Below are 19,550 nucleotides of genomic sequence, written 5' to 3'. Positions count from 1 at the left end.
CGTCTATGTGGAATTTTAAACGTACAAGTATTTTATGAAAGTGACCATTATAATGGGGTAATCAAATGCAGGCTAATATGATTAGTTTGTGCTTTTGTTTTTATTTTAATTTTTAGTTTAGCCTTTAGTCAATTTAAAAACAAAAGCATTATTTTTGTTTTTAGATTTTAATGTTACAATGTTAGAATGAAATGTGATTTTAACCACCTTTTTGCACATAATATATTGCATAGCCTACATTACATTCACTATATTTGTTTCCATATCCTTCAATATCAACATTGTTTGTAGGATATCATTCGGCAGGATGTGATTTTTTTTGGTGAATAAATACAGATTTTCTTTATCCAAATAGAAAAACGTAGAAAGTACTGAGATATACATCGTGTATCGCCATTTAACCAAAAAATACTGAGATATGATTTTTTTTTGTGGCTATATCGCCCAGCCCTAGTCCAATATTTTAATTTTGCTTAAAAAAAAATGTCTGCTTATTTGCTTATGTCTCCATAAAACAGGAGACAGAAGGAGCGGGACAAGGAGTAACTTCATAAAACACTTGACTTGGAATAAACTCCACCCACAAGAATTACAGAACTAATTCCTCCACCTATCAAAATCAAAACTACGTCTATGATTTACACAACATTACAAACTGAAGAATCAATGTAAGTGATGGAATAAAAATAAAAGCTTCACGTTTCTGCGTTTAAACCCTCCGCCTTGCCTAGCTTGCCTCTGCATATCCATAAGCGTATTACTGTAAATGCATTTTCTGTTTGTTTTTTTAATTCTCTGGTAATCAACAGCAGGCCACAGATGCTCTCCATAGATGCTTGTATTTAACTCTTTTTAGTCACGATGCCCTGCAAAAATATGTACTTTGTATTGGGTCTAAATGATGAAGAGAGTAAAAAGAGAGTAAAGTAAATTTAATATATAATTTTTTTTATAATTTTAAAATGTATGCAATACATATCAATCAACAGATTAAAAAACTGTAAAAAAAAAAAAAAGTTGTTGCCTTAAATTTTTTAAGTACAATCAACTTGGAAAGTTATTTCAACTTAAATTACATTACACTGTTGAATCTAGTAAAAAGCTGAAAATTGCTACACTTATTTTGATGAGTTAAATCATAACTTATTGATCATATAATTTTTCATTGTAGGTCTATGTCAAAATGATCGAATGGTTTAGGCTGTTTGTTACATGCAGTGGAGAAGGTCAACTCCCTAAAGTGATACAGGCCAAAATCCCAACTTTGATGCATTTCAAACTAGTTTTAATCTTGTGCTAATTTAGTTTTAGACACACAAAAATCACGCCCCTAATATCGCCAATGCTTCTAAAACTACTACAGTATTAAGGTTGAAATGATGGTTACCACGGTAACGTGTTTTAAGGGGCCAGCCACAAACTTTGCGTTAGCTGCATCATCATCATCAGCTCTTATTTACCTCGACTGCCAGCAGATAAAGTAGTCGCACCATCCCAGAAACTCGTCTCTTACCTAATAACAGCAGCCTGTGCGTTTGCTTGTACTCTCTCTTCTCAGCTTTCAGGCTCTTGTCAATGTTTCGACTCCGTTTATTCTCCGCTTTGACCCGCGCCCTCTCCTCCTCTCGCCGCCGTTCCCGGAGCTGCGGGTCACAACTGTCCGAATGGCCGGACTCGGCATCTATCCCGGGGTTCGCACCGGTCCGTCCGCCGGTGTATGTGATGGTCGAATGTGATAACCTAGATCTGAAGCTGTGACACATCCCCATGGCCAATGCTGGGATCGAACCGGGAGGTGATTAACATCCGAAAGGAATAGTCTTGTAGGATAAGAACACCATGATGATGATGATGATGATGATGATGGATATCCAGGTCAGGTGGAGAGAAGGCTCGCTATTCCCTTACAGCCTTATCGCTCAGGCTTTCCAAAGGTGTCAGTTAGCCTCATCGGATTTTCCCTCAGGTTCTGATATTTACGAGTGGACAGGAGTGAACTTTGACCTGACACGCATAGCGTACTTTTCACTGTTTGTTATTCTTGCTCTACTGTTTCTGGACCCCGCTCCAAGTCCCTCCTTGTCCGCCGGAGCTCTCGCGTGCTGATCTGAGATCAGTTCTCTCTGCCGTAACTTTTGCACAGCGTTAAATTTTCACGAGCAGCAGGGGGAGTCACTCACTCCGTGACGTTGTTTAAATATGTGTGGCTTCACAGATTATTTTAAGGGAGATGGAAAAACTTTTTCTTAATTAATTACATTATATTATAATTTTGATTAAATTACGTAAACATAGAAATAAATATTTATATAAATTCCTTATAGAACTTACAGTTATTGAGTGAAACGTAGAGTTTATTTCAATTATTCCCCCCTGGCGGTAATATTATCTTGGTTGTTATTCTTGTTGTATAATGTTGTTGTTCATTGTCAATAAAAAAAGGTCAATCAGTGACGTAACGTGGAAAAATGCAATCAGAATTTTACAGTTTTGTAAACGATTTATTCCCTTTATCTATTTATAATTTTATAACGATTTATTCCCTTTATCTATTTATAATTTTATTATATAGTTGTTATTATTATTATTATTATTATATATTTTTGATGTTCTATTTTGTTGTATTCTATTTTATATTGTAGGCTAATGTAAATTGTTATTACGAACGATAGATAGATAGATAGATAGATAGATAGATAGATAGATAGATAGATAGATAGATAGATAGATAGATAGATAGATAGATACCAAAAAAATCTATAACATGACTCAGTAAACATCCTGTATGTAGAGGGTGCAAAAAAATGTAAGTTGTAATAATAATATCCTGTAGGTGGCGCTATTGTACTCCATCATGCAAGTTCATGACAAACTTGACAGAAAGCATCATAAATAGAAGCATACTCGTTCAGACTGTGTGTGTGTGTGTGTGTGTGTGTGTGTGTGTGTGTGTGTGTGTGTGTGTGTGTGTGTGTGTGTGTGTGTGTGTGTGTGTGTGTGTGTGTGTGTGTGTGAGAGAGAGAGAGAGAGAGAGAGAGAGAGAGAGAGAGAGAAATAGAGAGAGAGAGAGAGAGAGAGAGAGTACAGAGCATAATGTTTTATTTTCTATATGTTGTGTCATGTTATGAATCCAAAAGTTTGGACAGATGTCACATGTGGAATGAAATAGTCTGAATAAAATACTGAATATATAAAAGTGAAGCTGACTCTCTTGCCCCTTATCGTTTGCTTTCTCTCATTCCCCCTCTTGTTGCTCTTTCTGTTTGATTTCCCTTACTAATAAAATGACTTGAAATTATGAAAGACCTCATTGTAACTACAGATCAGACACAGTTTGTACAAACACCACATGCAGCACTTTGCTTAATAAATGACCGCTCTTCTGTTTCTTGGAAGGTTGAATAACTCGCACAATAGCTTGCCTTCTGTTCTTAATCTGTTCTGCAACATGCCTCATGAACTGACATTATCTAATACAACAGTGCCTTCGCTTCACACTTTCCTTTGACTTAGAGTCTTTTGAACAACTAAATACTTGTGGTTTATCTTTACTTATATTATTTATGGTTGTTTGGATCTTGACAGTCAAGAATCTTCTTAATGAATGATTGAAAGATGAATTACTGAGTTCATGTTTAAATGTAGGGGTAAAAATAAAATAAAAAGTTCTTGTGAAAACGACTTTGTGCACAACAGTGGCATCTGTTGGTAAAATATAAATCTGCATGTATGCTGGCCTCCAAATTACAATTCCAGACCAATAAGATGTAAAAATTGTTTAATATATATAGATAAATATACTGTACAGAAATGCCAACTTCTACACATATAAACTGTAACTCTTGTGACAGGAAACACCGAGACAATGAGCATGTGGTCTGTCTCTCTGACGGTCTGTCACTGCATTGCGACTGATAGGGCCTGCAAGAGTCTTATCATGAAAGCCAGAGACAGTGACTGGTCGAAGCTCATGATGATAGGACTTTGCATCCTGCATTTTACATATTCAAATCTTTAAACTATCTTTAAAAACTTAATAAATACATAAGTATTTGGTCATTCATAGGGTGTTAAACTTTGACCCTACAACACAGTGGTTATTCACTGAAAACCAACAGTCTCTTCTGCTGGTTTGCTAATTCAGTGTCACAATGACTAGTACGTTATGTGGCATATGGGTGACTCCCTCTTAATGATGTCATCACTGGTATTACACACACACAGTGGGCACCTCAGACTCACGGTCAAGGCTATTCCTGCTCTTTCAGCTTGCCTTATTCATCATTATGCGTGAGATTGTTCATCTACAGATCGGACAGTGTGGGAATCAGATCGGCTCTAAGGTGCGATGCCTCAAAATATGTATTTTTGTGTATACTTTTATGATTAGTAGCTGCTTTACCAACTTCAGACTAACTTGATTCAAGCAAGATAATCTGATACATGCTTAACAGACAATTGAGCATGCATTTCTTTATTATGAGTATTTCTTTGTAGTTTATTTATTAGTTTGTTTTTCTCATACGATTCTTTTATTATTGTTGTACTTTTTTTTGTGTGGAGTTTACTGCCATTTTGAAAGTATTCTGCTAATGGCTAAATATTGCAGCAAATGGCTCCAGTTATAAGCTATAGCAAAAACTTTTTTGTACTACTTAAAATGTATTTTTAAACTGAATAAATATTTGAAGTTATGATACGTGCGGTCATAGGGTGTTCACCCTAATGTGGTCTACTGTAGTAAGATAAGAGACAGAGCCTCCTCTGACGGGCTAGGCCTTCTTTATCATAGAAATGGCCTGTGAATTTCAGAGTGATAGATGCAGTAGAATTGTAGTTTAAACTCAACACATAAGTCAGTTGTTGAATGTCTTGACTGTTTTTGTCATTTGCAACCTAAGGTTTCCTTCAGTACTGAAGATATCAGTTTGATCAGGTCAAAATGTAATAAATGGGAGAAAATATGATGACTAAGTTTCAAGCTAAAAAATGGTTCAATGTGTTCGCAGTTCTGGGAGGTGATCAGTGAAGAACATGGTATTAACAGAGCAGGAACATATGAGGGCGACATGGACCTTCAGCTGCAGAGGATCAATGTGTACTTCAGTGAAGCACATGGTATGCAGACCTACACATTGCCATATTATCTTAAAATATGTCTGTGCCATTGTTTTGTCTGAAGATGCATACCAGTAATGTTTTTTCCCCATAAGGCACATTTCTCTCTAAACCCTCTCTGTGAAACCAGGCCTATTTAGTGCATAAATAAATGTCTGTATTATATAACATATTATATGTGTGTAGCATTAAGACTAGTATTGGGTTGTATTTTCGGATTTTATTTTATTTTGTATTGCATTGTTTTTTTGTTTGTTTTTTGCAATCAGAGGCAATGCATCTCGTGTTCATTTAAATGCATTTTTGTTGTTACTGTAAATGGTGTGTTTTATATTGTAAGAACCATTCTTCAGCTGTCTTTATCTGGTAAGTGGGGCAGTCTTGCAGTCGAGGTACACAGTAACTTCCTATAACAAAATTCTCAGTGACTGAGATGTTTCATTGCCTGTCAGGTGGCAAATATGTTCCAAGAGCATTGTTAGTGGACCTGGAGCCAGGCACTATGGACAGCGTGAGGAGCAGCCTCATAGGACAGCTCTTCAGACCGGATAATTTTATACACGGTGAGTCAATAATCATCTACAATATGACCACGATTTAAGTAACCACCACTTAACTCAAACTCTAAAATCGATTGACAGAAGAGTTGATTCAAGAACATTTTTAACCTGGCACCATAACGTCATTCCTGATGCTGTTTTCTCCCTGTAAATATAAAGGCAATTCTGGAGCTGGCAATAACTGGGCCAAAGGTCACTATACTGAGGGCGCAGAACTTGTGGAGCAGGTTGTGGATCGTGTCCGTAATGAAGCGGAGAGCTGCGACTGCTTGCAGGGGTTCCAGTTCGTCCACTCTCTAGGTGGTGGCACTGGTTCGGGAATGGGTACCTTGATTATCAATAAGATCCGAGAGGAGTACCCTGACCGGATCATGAATAGTTTCAGCATAATGCCCTCGCCGAAGGTGTCCGATACTGTAGTGGAGCCGTATAACGCGACCCTATCAGTTCACCAGCTGATTGAGAATACAGATGAGACGTTTTGTATTGATAACGAAGCGCTGTATGATATCTGCTTCCGCACTCTCAAGCTCACCACGCCAACTTATGGAGATCTCAACCACCTCGTATCCCTCACCATGAGCGGGGTCACAACCTCCCTCCGCTTCCCAGGTCAACTGAACGCTGACCTTCGGAAGTTGGCCGTCAATATGGTGCCCTTCCCGCGTCTCCATTTCTTCATGCCTGGTTTCGCTCCTCTCACAGCACGTGGTAGCCAACAATACAGTGCCCTGACGGTGCCCGAGCTCACCCAGCAGATGTTCGACGCCCGTAACATGATGACCGCGTGCGACCCGCGTCGAGGACGCTATCTGACAGTGGCGGGCATTTTCCGTGGTCGCATGTCCACTAAGGAGGTTGATGAGCAGATGCTCGCCATTCAACAGAAGAACAGCAATTACTTCGTGGATTGGATCCCTCACAACGTCAAAGTCGTTGTTTGTGATATCCCGCCACGAGGCCTCAAAATGGCCTCCACATTCATCGGAAACAACACCGCCATCCAGGAGATATTCAAGCGCATAGGGGAGCAGTTTTCGGTCATGTTCCGACGCAAGGCCTTCCTGCATTGGTACACGGGGGAGGGCATGGATGAGCTGGAGTTCACGGAGGCGGAGAGCAACATGAATGATCTGGTTTCAGAATACCAGCAATATCAGGATGCCACAGCCGATTTGGATTACGACGCAGAAGATGAAGTGACAGAAGAGGAGGGTCTGCCATCAATAGGACACAGCACTCGAGTAGAGATTAAGACTGAGGCGGTCGCTGAAACTTCTGACAGCGAATGACGCGAGGGCTTTAGTGAATATGGCACGAGTGGATGTGATTGTGTCAAGAGTGAGATCATTCAGTGGCCACAAAAAGTATTTAGACACTTAAGATACCCTTAAAATTGATGTTATGAATTACATTGCATTAGATATAGGGGCATCTGAACTTCAAATATGATAATCACAGTGTTATTTTGAACATCTCTTCAACATTTACAACCTGTTGAAAAATTTATTTTTGTTTTTATATTTTATGTAATTCAATGACACTGTTTCTTAAGTGTTCTAATACTATTTGGAGCCACTGTACATAGCAAACTGTGAAATATTTCTGATCTCCAGGAGAAAATTATGAACTACACATAAGACATAGAATAGATTTAAAATTCAAAAATAATTTTCTAATCTTTTCAATATTTTTTCAAGCAGATGTATACTACTGTCCAAAGGTTTGGGGTCGGACAGATTTTTGTAATTTGTTATAAGTCTCTTATGCTCTCCCAAGGCCTCCTTTATTTGATCAAAAATACAGTAAAGAGTAATAATGTGAATTTATTATAAATGTTGAAGAGTTGTACTGCTTAATATTTTTGTGGAAACCTTGATACTTTCAAAAGAACAGCATATCTTTTAAATACAAATCTTTTGTAACATTATAAATGTAAACATTATAATTATAAACCTTTGATTAATTCAATGCATCCTTATTGAAAAATGTATTAATTAACTGAACCCAAACTAACAGTAGTGTATATTGTAGAGCTATATATATATATATATACACACACAAAAAAAATTTTGATTGTATTGTGACTGGAGAACACAATACTATTTCTGTAAGTTCTGTAATGATGAAAATCTAGACATTTAAGAGAAAGAAACTTAAAGTCAAAACTGATTTTCATTTGTGTGGTGTAATACTATATAGAGGCTTAAATTCTTCTGTAATTTTTTTTAATATTCAACAGGCTACATTTCTGTTTTTGTTACTTTTGCTCATCCTTTAATAAAATCATGTTATTAATATAAAACAAACTTTTTTTTAAAATGTTTATTGCTAAGAACTTTTATTTTCCTTTTCATTGTCAATTATGTCTTTCACACATCAGTTTTCATTTATGAAAAAAAAAAAAAAAAAATTTTGAACACCAGTAAGCAACAAACTATTCAATTTAAGAGGTTTTACATAATGCAAACCCTGTCATATTTTAATAAAATACTAAATACAATAATATCTGGAAATCCTGCTGCTTTTTTTTTTATCACATTTCTAGTTAAACCTGATGTATACTGTAATACCCTCCTTGTATAGCCTGTGAAATATTAATTATATACAAAGAGCATTGATAAGCCACATCTGTCCACATCTTATGCCGAGAACATTTTACTAAAGCTTTAAATAACTAGCACACAGCCAAGTGTGTGGACATTGTCAGTACTACTTACTTATAACAAACAAAACTGACATGATAAATTAAAAGTAATGCACACATTTTGCCCAATGCACGCTTGCTCTTTAGACCAAGAACACACAGAGTGAAGACTGTTTTAGTTTGAGACTCATAATTTATTATCAAAATAATACAACTATTTTCAATCAATCAACATAACTGCGGGTCTTGTTGTAAATCCGACAGAGAATGTATATGGAGAAGTAGGGATTGCAGGGTGCAATTGCAGCTCCTATAAAAAAGCAGAAAAGAACATCAATCATAACATAATCTTAGATAAAACATGGGACTAAAAAAAAATGTCTAAATGGTCAGTTAATGCATCACTTTCTACAACAGCAGAACAGTTCAGATAAACACTTGAATTGTTTAAAGGCATAAGGGACTCACATTATGCAGTCTTGATTTTAGTGACCTTCACATTGGTTTCTGCGTGTTTAAGCGCCTCAACTCTGATCTGTGGCTTCAGTGCTGCCCGCAGGACCCTGGCGCAGATAGCCGAGTACCTGATGTAACTGAAATGACAAAAACAAATATTAGGTTACAGAATAACTCAAAAATATATATATATGTGAATTGTATATGTGAATTTTGATTCAAATATAAAATGACACTACTACTACAGTAAACTGCATAGCTGTATAGCGCAAGGCCAAACCAAATTAAGCTTTATAACTTCACGGACCACAGAGCGTACAGCAATTATAAAATAGAAATTACACAGCTTTTACGTAATTTAATGTTAATGGTACCTCAGCCCTGCTTGTCTCCAGTAAGCGACCATTTTTCCGTGCAAATGTGTGTCTTTCGTCCGTCAACTAAGCGCTGCTGTGCGATTTGATCAAGGACGAGGACAAGGCCTGCGCGTACACCGGAACTCACGTCATATGCCAGCGTACAGTCGCATTGGCTGGCAAACCTGCCAATCATTTACTCTGACCACGGAGTAGAGTACATTTTCAAAGCGAAAGGGTTGAATTTTTGTGTAATAATATTTTAATTATAGTAAATAAAAACGGTAGATTTAAAATAAATAAATAAATTTGTTCCAGGTTTTGTGGCATTTAAAAATGATTTTAAAAAAACTATTAGCGTGAAAAAAAAGTCCCTTTAAAATCTCACTCTCTTTCTCTCGTTATATATAACATTTAAAATAAAATTCAAACGTATTTTGAGTATACATATAATATTTAAACAATCGTATTTATTGTCCGATAATTCTACATAAATGAATCATTACTAGATATTTAATATGACATAAGAATTTATTTAAATCAGGTTATTTTATTTAGTAGAAACGACCCGATTTGACGGATGGTTTTGTTGCAATTTGTTTGCGTAAGATTTCATAAAACCTGATTGTTCATACACTTATGACCTATCAATATTCTATTTAATAATAATAATAATAATAATAATACATGCTTTAAATAAAAAAATAAAAATAATTTGCATTAATCAAACCCTACATTGTTGTTTAAAATCATATATAAAATGTAGTAAATTTAGTTAAAAACATTTGATGTATATGGAACCTCCCAAATATTATAAGCGTATAATATGATTAAAACATGCCACCCCCCATTTTGTCAAAAACGTGACATTTTTTATTATTAGTGCCATAAACCATAACAATACAAGGAGACATATTCATTCAAAGTAAAAATATAAAAATAACTAAAGTAAAATATAATATAATAAAATAAAACTGTGCAAGAGGACAAGGACAAAATTATAATAGACAAAAAGAAAAGGGTGCCACTTTATACAACAACATACCTGCTTAAAATGTTATAAGCTCTAATTGCCTTTTTACTTGTGCAATTACACGAAAAATAACAATAAAGCTCATTGAAGTCATTTTTAAAGTAAGAAAAATTTGGTTTGGAATCAGACCATTTCATTTAATGAATGTGAAACTTTCCCATTAATATTAACAATTGTATGAAGTGTGCCTTATCTTTCTCAATTCCATGATCATTGTAATTCAATGTCATATTAGCCTATGTAAAATCCACCCAGCTGCAAAACAATGTTCAATTTAGTCAAATGCTCCACATCAATCCAAAACATGAAGTATATTTTCTAATGTAGTTTTTTGAGACTCTTATTTTGTAAAATAGTTAAGAACGTGACAGAACCATGGGCAGCCGCAGAGCGCAGAACGGAAGACTCACGATACGCCATGACGTGAGTCATGTTCTTGTGACGTGATGATGTCATGCGGCCTGGGTTAGAGAAGAGGAAGCTGAAAAAACAACAACAAGCCTGTTGAGTCAGTGACAGATAGAAGACACTCTGAGGTGACCAGTCAAGACTAGTAGTCACAAAATCAATCCTTGCTGTCGTTCCGAGGGCAAAATGTCTTTGTTTGGGAAGTTATTTGGTAGCAGTGGAAAAGGGGGTAAATCTGCAAGCCCTCAAGAGGCTATCCAGCGACTGCGAGAAACTGAAGAAATGTTGACCAAGAAACAGGAATTCTTGGAGAAAAAGATCGAACAGGAGCTTGTTACGGCCAAGAGGAACGGAACGAAGAACAAAAGAGGTGAGAGATGAACTCGCTCACCTGGCATAGATTAGCTGGTTAAATCAGGTTAGGTTTGGCAGTGTGAGATGAGCTGTGTAGTGTGTGTGTGTGTGTGTGTGTGTGTGTGTGTGTGTGTGTGGTTGTCACAGCTTCGCGTGCTTGTAGTTCATCCAAAATCCATAAAGCTTGTAGTTTAGCTTTATGGATTTTGTATGCTGTGTATTAGACAATTGAATTAGCTAAAGAATGTATATTGTAAACGAAATAATATAATTAACGGACTAATGAACAGAACTAGTCATTCAGAGCTGTCATAGATAACTCTGGGGTATATGTGAAATGTTTTATTTAGGACGATACTTTTCCTTTAATTTGATAAATTCTCTCCATCAGTTCACCTTTGACCTGCCCTGGTATCCATGGTCATGATAGTTGACTCAGGGACTTTCCTCCAGAAGAGCTTCAAACAAAAATAAAGGCAATAACATACAAATTTATTCATCAATGTTATCCTGTAAATGCAGCCGTTAGTAGATAATATGCATATCCGTATGTGACAAATGTACTTTCTGCAATACATCAGATATTGATTCGCTCTCTCATTTTTGGATTGACTTTAAAATGGACATGACAGACATTTTTTAAAAACCTTACTTTACTTTTTTTTACAAAACCCAAACTTTTCTGAAAAACAAAATTACATAATTAATCTTTTAATTATTTTACATTCACAAGTCAAGAATAGCTCAACACCCCCTCATACATTACCTTCTGTGACATGAGAGCACAAAATAAGAAACCCATACATATTCGAAAGATTTCCAAATGGCCCACGTTAACTTGCTTGATTTGATGTGTTTATTCTGTATTATAAGTGTTTTATTGTTCTTTCTCACATTCTCTGAACGGTTAAATATGCTCTGTCCTTTCTGATTTGACTGTTACTAGTACTTAACTAAATATACATTTTTAAAAAGTGCTAGAAACTGACCGTCTGCTCAACATAAAATCAAAATATTGTGATAGATCAATATTGCCTTTGCCCTGGTTTCCATTAGTGTCCCTTTCAGACTGTGCAAATGATGTAAACACAATTACAAGAAGCAAATTTATAAGGCTGTTTTTTCTTTTTCCTTTTTCTGTCCCATCGATACTACTAGAGAACTCCAGAGATAGCTTCATAAATGATTTCAGTGCAATGTCAGGGCCACATTACAGAGCCATCTCTGTTGTGAGGTCCTGTAACTCAACTCCACATTTAAAGTCCCCAGAACAGAGGTAATCAATAATTGATCTGATTATCCTACGAGGGCTTCTGGGACACGACAGGTGACGAAGCTGAAGGTTTATGACTGCTAGGGGTGTGGGACTGATGTGTGGTCATAGTTCACAGCTCCAATGCCTTCATGGAAAAAGTGTTTGTGTCATAACCTTTACGTCGGGTCACAGGTGACGTCTTTGGAATGGCCTTTTTGAACGTGCTCGTGATTCAGGTCACATTCCATACATTGCACAAAAACAGCTGCTGTTTTCTCTTCTACGTGTGAATTGACAACTCAAATCACTGTTTTGTCAAGGTTTAGAATTCAAATCTGTTGAAAGTAAAACCGTAACATGTTTGTGAATTGACTTTTTATGTGCGATTCTCACAAAGAACATGGTCTGAAAAATACCTTTTTTTAGGAGCATTGTGTTTTGTGTGTGTGTTTGACGTTACATTAAAATCGATTATCCTAATTTCACCCTGATTTAACTAAATAAATATAGATAAATAAGAGGCAGCTACTACCACGACTTATAAACAGTGTTATTTTAGTGTCATTGATATACTATTATAGTTTTTGTTAATATTTAGATTTTTCTGTTTTCATTTAAAGGTATAGCGGAGGATCTTTCCAAATTTTAGATAAGACCCGCCCTCTCCACTTTTTGAAAAGTTTGATTGATTCACCAGAATGATTGACAATTAGGAGGACCAATAGTATTGGTTACCCACCAGGAAGTAAAACATCCTCCGCTATACCTTTAAGTTTTAGTAAAAAAAAAAAAAGTTGTCATTTTAATGTTTTTAAAAAATATGTCTATAGTTTTTTTTATTAATTATTGGTATTAATTTAGTTTAATTGTAGTTTTATTTATTTTAGTACTTAAGCTAAACGAAATGGTGCATTGGCAACTAGTTTTTTTTATACATATTTTATTTCAGTTAATGTTTATTTGGTTTCAAATTACGCACGTTTTTATGGTTTTATTTTTAGTTTAGTTAACGATAATAACCCTACTTATAAACTATTTAAAACTAAAACAATACATTTCAATTTATGGTAATGAGAATGGGTAGTTTTTGCATAATAATTTTAAAAAGAATGTCACAATACAATAAAAAATAAAATAAAAAAAATCATAATTGGTCCTAAAATAGGCTTTATGCAAAATATAATTTCTTTATATAATGTCTTTCTTGTCTTCTTTTTTTCTTTCTTGTCCTGGTTATGTTCTTAACAGGCTTTGCAGGTTTCACCTTTACAAGAAAAGCATATCTGTACTTGTCATTAATGCATAATTAGGCTGCCAACCACATTCTCGCTAGAAAGCAACAGGCCCTTTTCCTCTTTTTTTTGCAGCTCACTTGCCTGATTAAGTTTGGTGAGTGCGCCTCATTTAACCGCACCTGTACTGAGTCCCTAACTCTGCACCACTGCTTCCCTGACAAATCATAAAACCTCTGCTCATAATTTTGATTTAGTACTGGGAATCATACACAGTGGACTTTCCATTTTACCTTTTGCTGTAGATTTATTTTTCTGTGCAAGCAATTTCTTACTAAAGCATCTTGACAAATATTGTGCCCAAATCCCTGGGTTCTGGGTAATCGCAGGACTGGCCGCCGATAATGCATGATGCTAAATAGTAATTGAAATAAAGGAGTTTCAAATAAAATCAATAGACCTGTAATTACATACAGTAGTACTCTTTTAGATAAACCCCAGATTTAATGTTATGCAATAATATTCCATGGGGTTCCCAAATTCTCTGTATTTTGTGCTTTAATCGTAACATTTACCTTTCTTCCTTTTTGAAACAGCTGCATTACAGGCACTGAAGCGTAAGAAGCGCTACGAGAAGCAGTTAGCCCAGATTGATGGCACCCTTTCTACCATTGAGTTCCAGCGGGAGGCGCTAGAGAACGCCCACACCAACACTGAGGTCATCAAGAATATGGGCTTTGCTGCCAAGGCCATGAAGGCTGCCCATGACAACATGTGAGGAGTTTCTTTTTCTTTTCTTTTTATCTGCACTTCCCTTTCCTTTCCAGAGGCCTCTCTATTAGCCTCGCTGTGGCAAGGTTTTGGGTTTATTATAAACAAGTTAAATTTACCAATGGGATTGGCTATTGGGATTATGGTACTTTGAAATGGGATATTGCTAAATTAAATGTTAAAGGGATAGTTCACCCAAAAATGAAAATTCTGTCATTGATTACTCACCCTCATGTTGTTCCAAACCTGTAAGACTTTTGTTCATCAAATCTTTTTGATGAAATCTGAGAGCTTTCTGTCCCTCAACTGACAGCAACGCAACTGACACTTTGACGCTTCATAAAGTTCATAAAGCGATCGTAAAACTAATCCATATAAATTGAGTGGTTTAGTCCACATTTTCTGAAGAGACTTGATCGCTTTATATGATGAACAGATTTAATTTAGGCTTTTATTCACATATAAACATTCATCAACTCACACATCAGTTGTGGTAAACGGAAACTCAAGCATGTTCACTTGACGTGCGAGAACCAATGAGGTTCATTCTCGTGTTACGCAGCACGTTTGAGCTTCAGCGAGAACCAATGAGGTTCATTCTCGTGTTTCGCAGCACGTTTGAGCTTCAGCAAGAACCAATGAGGTTCATTCTCGTGTTACACAGCACGTTTGAGCTTCAGCAAGAACCAATGAGGTTCATTCTCGTGTTACACAGCACATTTGAGCCTCAGCAAGAACCAATGAGGTTCATTCTCGTGTTACACAGCACATTTGAGCTTCAGCAAGAACCAATGAGGTTCATTCTCGTGTTACGCAGCACGTTTGAGCTTCAGCGAGAACCAATGAGGTTCATTCTCGTGTTACACAGCACATTTGAGCCTCAGCAAGAACCAATGAGGTTCATTCTCGTGTTACACAGCACATTTGAGCTTCAGCAAGAACCAATGAGGTTCATTCTCGTGTTACGCAGCACGTTTGAGCTTCAGCGAGAACCAATGAGGTTCATTCTCGTGTTACGCAGCACGTTTGAGCCTCAGCAAGAACCAATGAGGTTCATTCTCGTGTTACACAGCACATTTGAGCTTCAGCAAGAACCAATGAGGTTCATTCTCGTGTTACGCAGCACGTTTGAGCTTCAGCGAGAACCAATGAGGTTCATTCTCGTGTTACACAGCACATTTGAGCTTCAGCAAGAACCAATGAGGTTCATTCTCGTGTTACACAGCACATTTGAGCCTCAGCAAGAACCAATGAGGTTCATTCTCGTGTTACACAGCACGTTTGAGCTTCAGCAAGAACCAATGAGGTTCATTCTCGTGTTACACAGCACATTTGAGCCTCAGCAAGAACCAATGAGGTTCATTCTCGTGTTACACAGCACATTTGAGCTTCAGCAAGAACCAATGAGGTTCATTCTCGTGTTACGCAGCACGTTTGAGCTTCAGCGAGAACCAATGAGGTTCATTCTCGTGTTACACAGCACATTTGAGCCTCAGCAAGAACCAATGAGGTTCATTCTCGTGTTACACAGCACATTTGAGCTTCAGCAAGAACCAATGAGGTTCATTCTCGTGTTACGCAGCACGTTTGAGCTTCAGCGAGAACCAATGAGGTTCATTCTCGTGTTACGCAGCACGTTTGAGCCTCAGCAAGAACCAATGAGGTTCATTCTCGTGTTACACAGCACATTTGAGCTTCAGCAAGAACCAATGAGGTTCATTCTCGTGTTACGCAGCACGTTTGAGCTTCAGCGAGAACCAATGAGGTTCATTCTCGTGTTACGCAGCACGTTTGAGCTTCAGCAAGAACCAATGAGGTTCATTCTCGTGTTACACAGCACATTTGAGCCTCAGCAAGAACCAATGAGGTTCATTCTCGTGTTACACAGCACATTTGAGCTTCAGCAAGAACCAATGAGGTTCATTCTCGTGTTACGCAGCACGTTTGAGCTTCAGCAAGAACCAATGAGGTTCATTCTCGTGTTGGCGGGACAGAATGGAGGGACCGAAAGCTCTCAGATTTCATAAAAAAGATTTTCATTTGTGTTCTGTAGATGAACGAAAGTCTAAGTGGTTTGGAATGACATGAGGGTGAGTAAATGAGGACAGAATTTTCATTTTTGGGTGAACTATCCCTTTAAATATATTGGCAGGAGATCATAAAGTTGAGTTTATAATTCAGTCTGTTGTCTGTGTACCTTCAGGGACATCGACAAAGTGGATGAACTTATGCAGGACATCACAGAACAGCAGGAGCTGGCACAAGAAATTTCAGACGCAATCTCAAAGCCTGTTGGATTTGAGGACTTTGATGAAGTAAGATTAAAACAAGCACACTTCTCAATTTTCGGGAGGCAACGTTTACACCTGATATGATAACATTGATAAAAAAAAAAAAAAAAGTACTCTCCCCAAACTTTTGATGTGTAGTGTATTTAGTGATGTACATCCGCTTAAATCCAATCACAAGTGGTCACATTTGAGAGGCATGTAGTACTAGGTATAAACAGATGTGTGTTGTTTCAGGATGAGCTGTTAGCTGAACTGGAAGAGCTGGAGCAGGAAGAGTTGGATAAGAACCTTCTGGAGATCGGAGACAATGTACCACTGCCAAACGTGCCCTCTACATCCTTACCTTCCAGACCAGGTACACTCACACACACACACACGTACGTTTGTTTAACTATATTAGTGAGGACATTGCATAGACTTCCAGTGATTTTCTATCAGATTAATGATATTTTCTATGGCCTAACCCAACCCCTACCCTTAAAGGCAGGCATACACTGTGTGAGTTCAGACACTCGGGAGGTAATTTGCACACGTTGCGATTCAGTTAACCTGATAATTTTAAGCAAAGCAGCTGGTACACATCAATCACATGAGCTTTCTTGCTAAACACAGAGACTGGAGCTTTCAATGTTACTGATATAGCTTTAGGTAGAAACAAGAAAGAAAATAAAAAGACGAGTGTGCAAATGATTTGGTAGATTGCAGAGAACAACACAGCCATTCCCTTCAACAAAAATAACTAGAGAGTGTATTTGTGTGTGTGTCAGTGTATATGCGCACGCTGTAGGGTTGCAGCCACTGGGCTATAATAATATTCATAGATCTAGCCTATGTAACGTGGTTGTGTATGATTTGGCAATAGGGGACAGCATATATACACTGGTCAAAACTTTACACTGGCTCGTAATTCCTCTCACACAATGCGAGCCACGACCGTAAGAGCATCAATGATTTCCACACGTGTTCTCCCGAGAGAAAAAAATCTCCTGCGCGCTCAGACATCAGCAAAAATCTCACAATCTCATGCTGCGTATGAGACTGTTAAAGAGAGATTTTTAATTGTAATTGATCATAAATTAATAAATAGTCACTTATTTGAAAAAAGTAACTGGTATTATGTTTTTTAATTTTTTTACTTCACTTGTTACTAATTTTTCTATCACTCAAATCGTGTCAAATAATTTCTGGCACTGCAAATCATTCCTTTAGACTCCTGCAAATGTATTTACAATGGGCCTGTATTAAACGCAGTTTTTGAATGTCTTTTTGCGCTTGCAGCAAAGAAGAAAGAAGAAGAGGATGAGGATGACATGAAAGACCTGGAGGCATGGGCTGCCAATTAATGCTTGTTCTGCTCCGCCGAAACCCATACACACTATACAAGGCATAAACCTCACTCCGATACCAGTTACTAAAGGACCTGGAAGGACTCTTCAGTATGTTACAGTATGTTGTCTTTGTGTCTAAAATAGGTTAATATATAAACACACACGAGAGGAAAACAAAAACATTAATGCAAATGCTCAAAAAAAAGAACAGATCTCCACCAGGCTTACAGTCGACACACTCATCTAAGCAAGTCTGAGATTTCTCCCGGTTTCTCCTCACCTCTGGACTGTTCCGACATGAAAAAGGCTTGTTGTAGATCAGTGTTTGTGTCCGTTACCTGTACTCATATATTTTCAGACTTCCATCTCAAGGAATCCTCCGCTTGCTCCAAGAAACCAATACACACGGAAACCCTTTGCACGCAGGGGACGGTGTCTGTAACGTTTTACGTCATGTTTTTTGGAGAGAACATGTGGTATATTACGAGTTTATATCGCTAAAAACTCATTGTTCACATGCACGCATTCAAGTTCTGTTAAAAGCACTGTAAGCCCTTTTTGATTCTGTGCATCGAGCATTTCAGATATTGATACAAGTGTAGGTGCTTCCCACGTACAAGAACCGTACTGCCCACGGGACGTCCTATATCAGCACTTAGGCTTTATGACTACAAGACCTGGTCTCCATTTTGGGGCTGAGGTGGGCATGAAGTTGTCGCGATCCTCCTCTTGAACATGCATCAAGTTTGAGTGGTGAGAGGCTTCTACTGTACATAGCATCTCTCTTTAATGGCATGATGGTTTACGGTCTCCTGACAGCATGGGATTCCTATATTGAATAGGTGTCTTCACTCAAGAATCTTGTACTGTATTTGAGATAGTTCAGAAATACTGGCGACTCCAAGATATCTATACACTAGAAGTGGTATATTGAAATGTGTGTTGTATTAGGGGGGAAAACGACTTGGCTTGTTGTAGTTTTCAGATGTTTGTCTTATTTTTGAGGTGTGAATGCGTTCAAACGAATTTCTACCAGGACAGACAGCACAGAATAATGTAATATCATGCTATATTTTACAAGTTCACTATTATGATGTTCTGGTACAGTGTTTTTTTGTTGTTTTTTTCCCCTGAGAATCTATAAAAACATTTATTTATCAGACTCTGAAGGTTTCATTGACATTGTTTATTGTTTGTTTGTCTCTTTGACACTCGTTTATTGTCCTTCTCTGCCTTTCAACCTTACACCTACATTAAAGTTTTGCCAAATTAACACTTCTCTGGATTTTTATTTGCCCACTAGATGTTCGTTGTCATTATTTTCGTGCATTTCAAAGCATCACTGTTCAGCTTGAAAACATGTTTTTGACTATTGGATATTGAAAATGTATTTGTAGAAATAGTATCACCAGACAAGAGGCCTGAGAGTAAATCTTTTTTTATTTTAAAATACCCACTGTTCTGTTACATGCATACAGTCAGAAATCTTTTAGAGACAATAATGGAATATAATATATTATGGAACTTTTCTGTTTGTTTCTTGCAGTGGAAAGTAAAATGAAGATTTTGAAGCAACATGCTTTCTGTAGTAATGGAAACTGATTTGCACAGGATGTGAAAGACAAGCTTTTAATACATTTGTATGTTTTCATTATATTGTAGGTGCTGGATTTGTCATTGTTATATCACTATCATTATAATCTCATTTATTGTTATTAAAATATTTTTACTGAGTTTCCTA

At 37.0% G+C, this 19,550-nt stretch overlaps 4 protein-coding genes across 4 annotated transcripts in view; 2 read left to right on the top strand and 2 right to left on the bottom strand.

The window, feature by feature from the left end:
* The window catches only part of gnas (GNAS complex locus), a 38,907-nt gene extending 36,775 nt beyond the window's left edge, over window positions 1-2,132 (bottom strand). Inside the window, exon 1 of the mRNA XM_082136481.1 lies at window positions 1,514-2,132. Coding sequence (XP_081992607.1) covers window positions 1,514-1,769 — 256 coding nt within the window. The 5' untranslated portion in view covers window positions 1,770-2,132. The remainder of the gene's footprint in view (window positions 1-1,513) is intronic.
* A 2,053-nt stretch (window positions 2,133-4,185) lies between these two features.
* Window positions 4,186-7,987, top strand: tubb1 (tubulin, beta 1 class VI). Its single transcript, XM_082189718.1, has 4 exons — window positions 4,186-4,343; window positions 5,010-5,118; window positions 5,571-5,681; window positions 5,838-7,987. Exons 1-4 carry the CDS (start codon window positions 4,287-4,289, stop codon window positions 6,968-6,970), a joined length of 1,410 nt encoding a protein of 469 aa, XP_082045844.1. The 5' UTR covers window positions 4,186-4,286; the 3' UTR covers window positions 6,971-7,987.
* Window positions 7,988-8,498: 511 nt separating this feature from the next.
* On the bottom strand, window positions 8,499-9,318 carry atp5f1e (ATP synthase F1 subunit epsilon). The gene is made up of 3 exons (XM_082189719.1): window positions 9,156-9,318; window positions 8,794-8,918; window positions 8,499-8,635 (listed from the first exon to the last, which is right to left on the bottom strand). Exons 1-2 carry the CDS (start codon window positions 9,185-9,187, stop codon window positions 8,795-8,797), a joined length of 156 nt encoding a protein of 51 aa, XP_082045845.1. The 5' UTR covers window positions 9,188-9,318; the 3' UTR covers window positions 8,499-8,635; window position 8,794.
* A 1,287-nt stretch (window positions 9,319-10,605) lies between these two features.
* Window positions 10,606-19,082, top strand: chmp4ba (charged multivesicular body protein 4Ba). The gene is made up of 5 exons (XM_082136562.1): window positions 10,606-10,948; window positions 14,016-14,193; window positions 16,394-16,505; window positions 16,716-16,836; window positions 17,760-19,082. Exons 1-5 carry the CDS (start codon window positions 10,765-10,767, stop codon window positions 17,822-17,824), a joined length of 660 nt encoding a protein of 219 aa, XP_081992688.1. The 5' UTR covers window positions 10,606-10,764; the 3' UTR covers window positions 17,825-19,082.
* Window positions 19,083-19,550: the final 468 nt, after the last annotated feature.

This window comes from Leuciscus leuciscus (assembly GCF_965113295.1).
Source record: "Leuciscus leuciscus genome assembly, chromosome: 14".
NCBI lineage: Eukaryota > Metazoa > Chordata > Actinopteri > Cypriniformes > Leuciscidae > Leuciscus > Leuciscus leuciscus.
The sequence above is the reverse complement of the archived record's forward strand: the minus strand, read 5'-3'. Positions and strand labels throughout refer to the sequence as shown.

Bases quoted from the DNA above. Each gene is read 5' to 3' on its own strand.
- tubb1 (XM_082189718.1), top strand. From the start codon at position 4,287: ATGCGTGAGATTGTTCATCTACAGATCGGACAGTGTGGGAATCAGATC. The intron at 4,344-5,009 runs GTGCGATGCCTC...ATGTGTTCGCAG, and splicing joins GGAATCAGATCGGCTCTAAG to TTCTGGGAGGTGATCAGTGA. The intron at 5,682-5,837 runs GTGAGTCAATAA...GTAAATATAAAG, and splicing joins ACCGGATAATTTTATACACG to GCAATTCTGGAGCTGGCAAT.
- atp5f1e (XM_082189719.1), bottom strand. From the start codon at position 9,187: ATGGTCGCTTACTGGAGACAAGCAGGGCTGAG. The intron at 8,919-9,155 runs GTACCATTAACA...TTGTCATTTCAG, and splicing joins TGGAGACAAGCAGGGCTGAG to TTACATCAGGTACTCGGCTA.
- chmp4ba (XM_082136562.1), top strand. From the start codon at position 10,765: ATGTCTTTGTTTGGGAAGTTATTTGGTAGCAGTGGAAAAGGGGGTAAA. The intron at 14,194-16,393 runs GTGAGGAGTTTC...GTGTACCTTCAG, and splicing joins AAGGCTGCCCATGACAACAT to GGACATCGACAAAGTGGATG. The intron at 16,837-17,759 runs GTACACTCACAC...TTGCGCTTGCAG, and splicing joins ATCCTTACCTTCCAGACCAG to CAAAGAAGAAAGAAGAAGAG.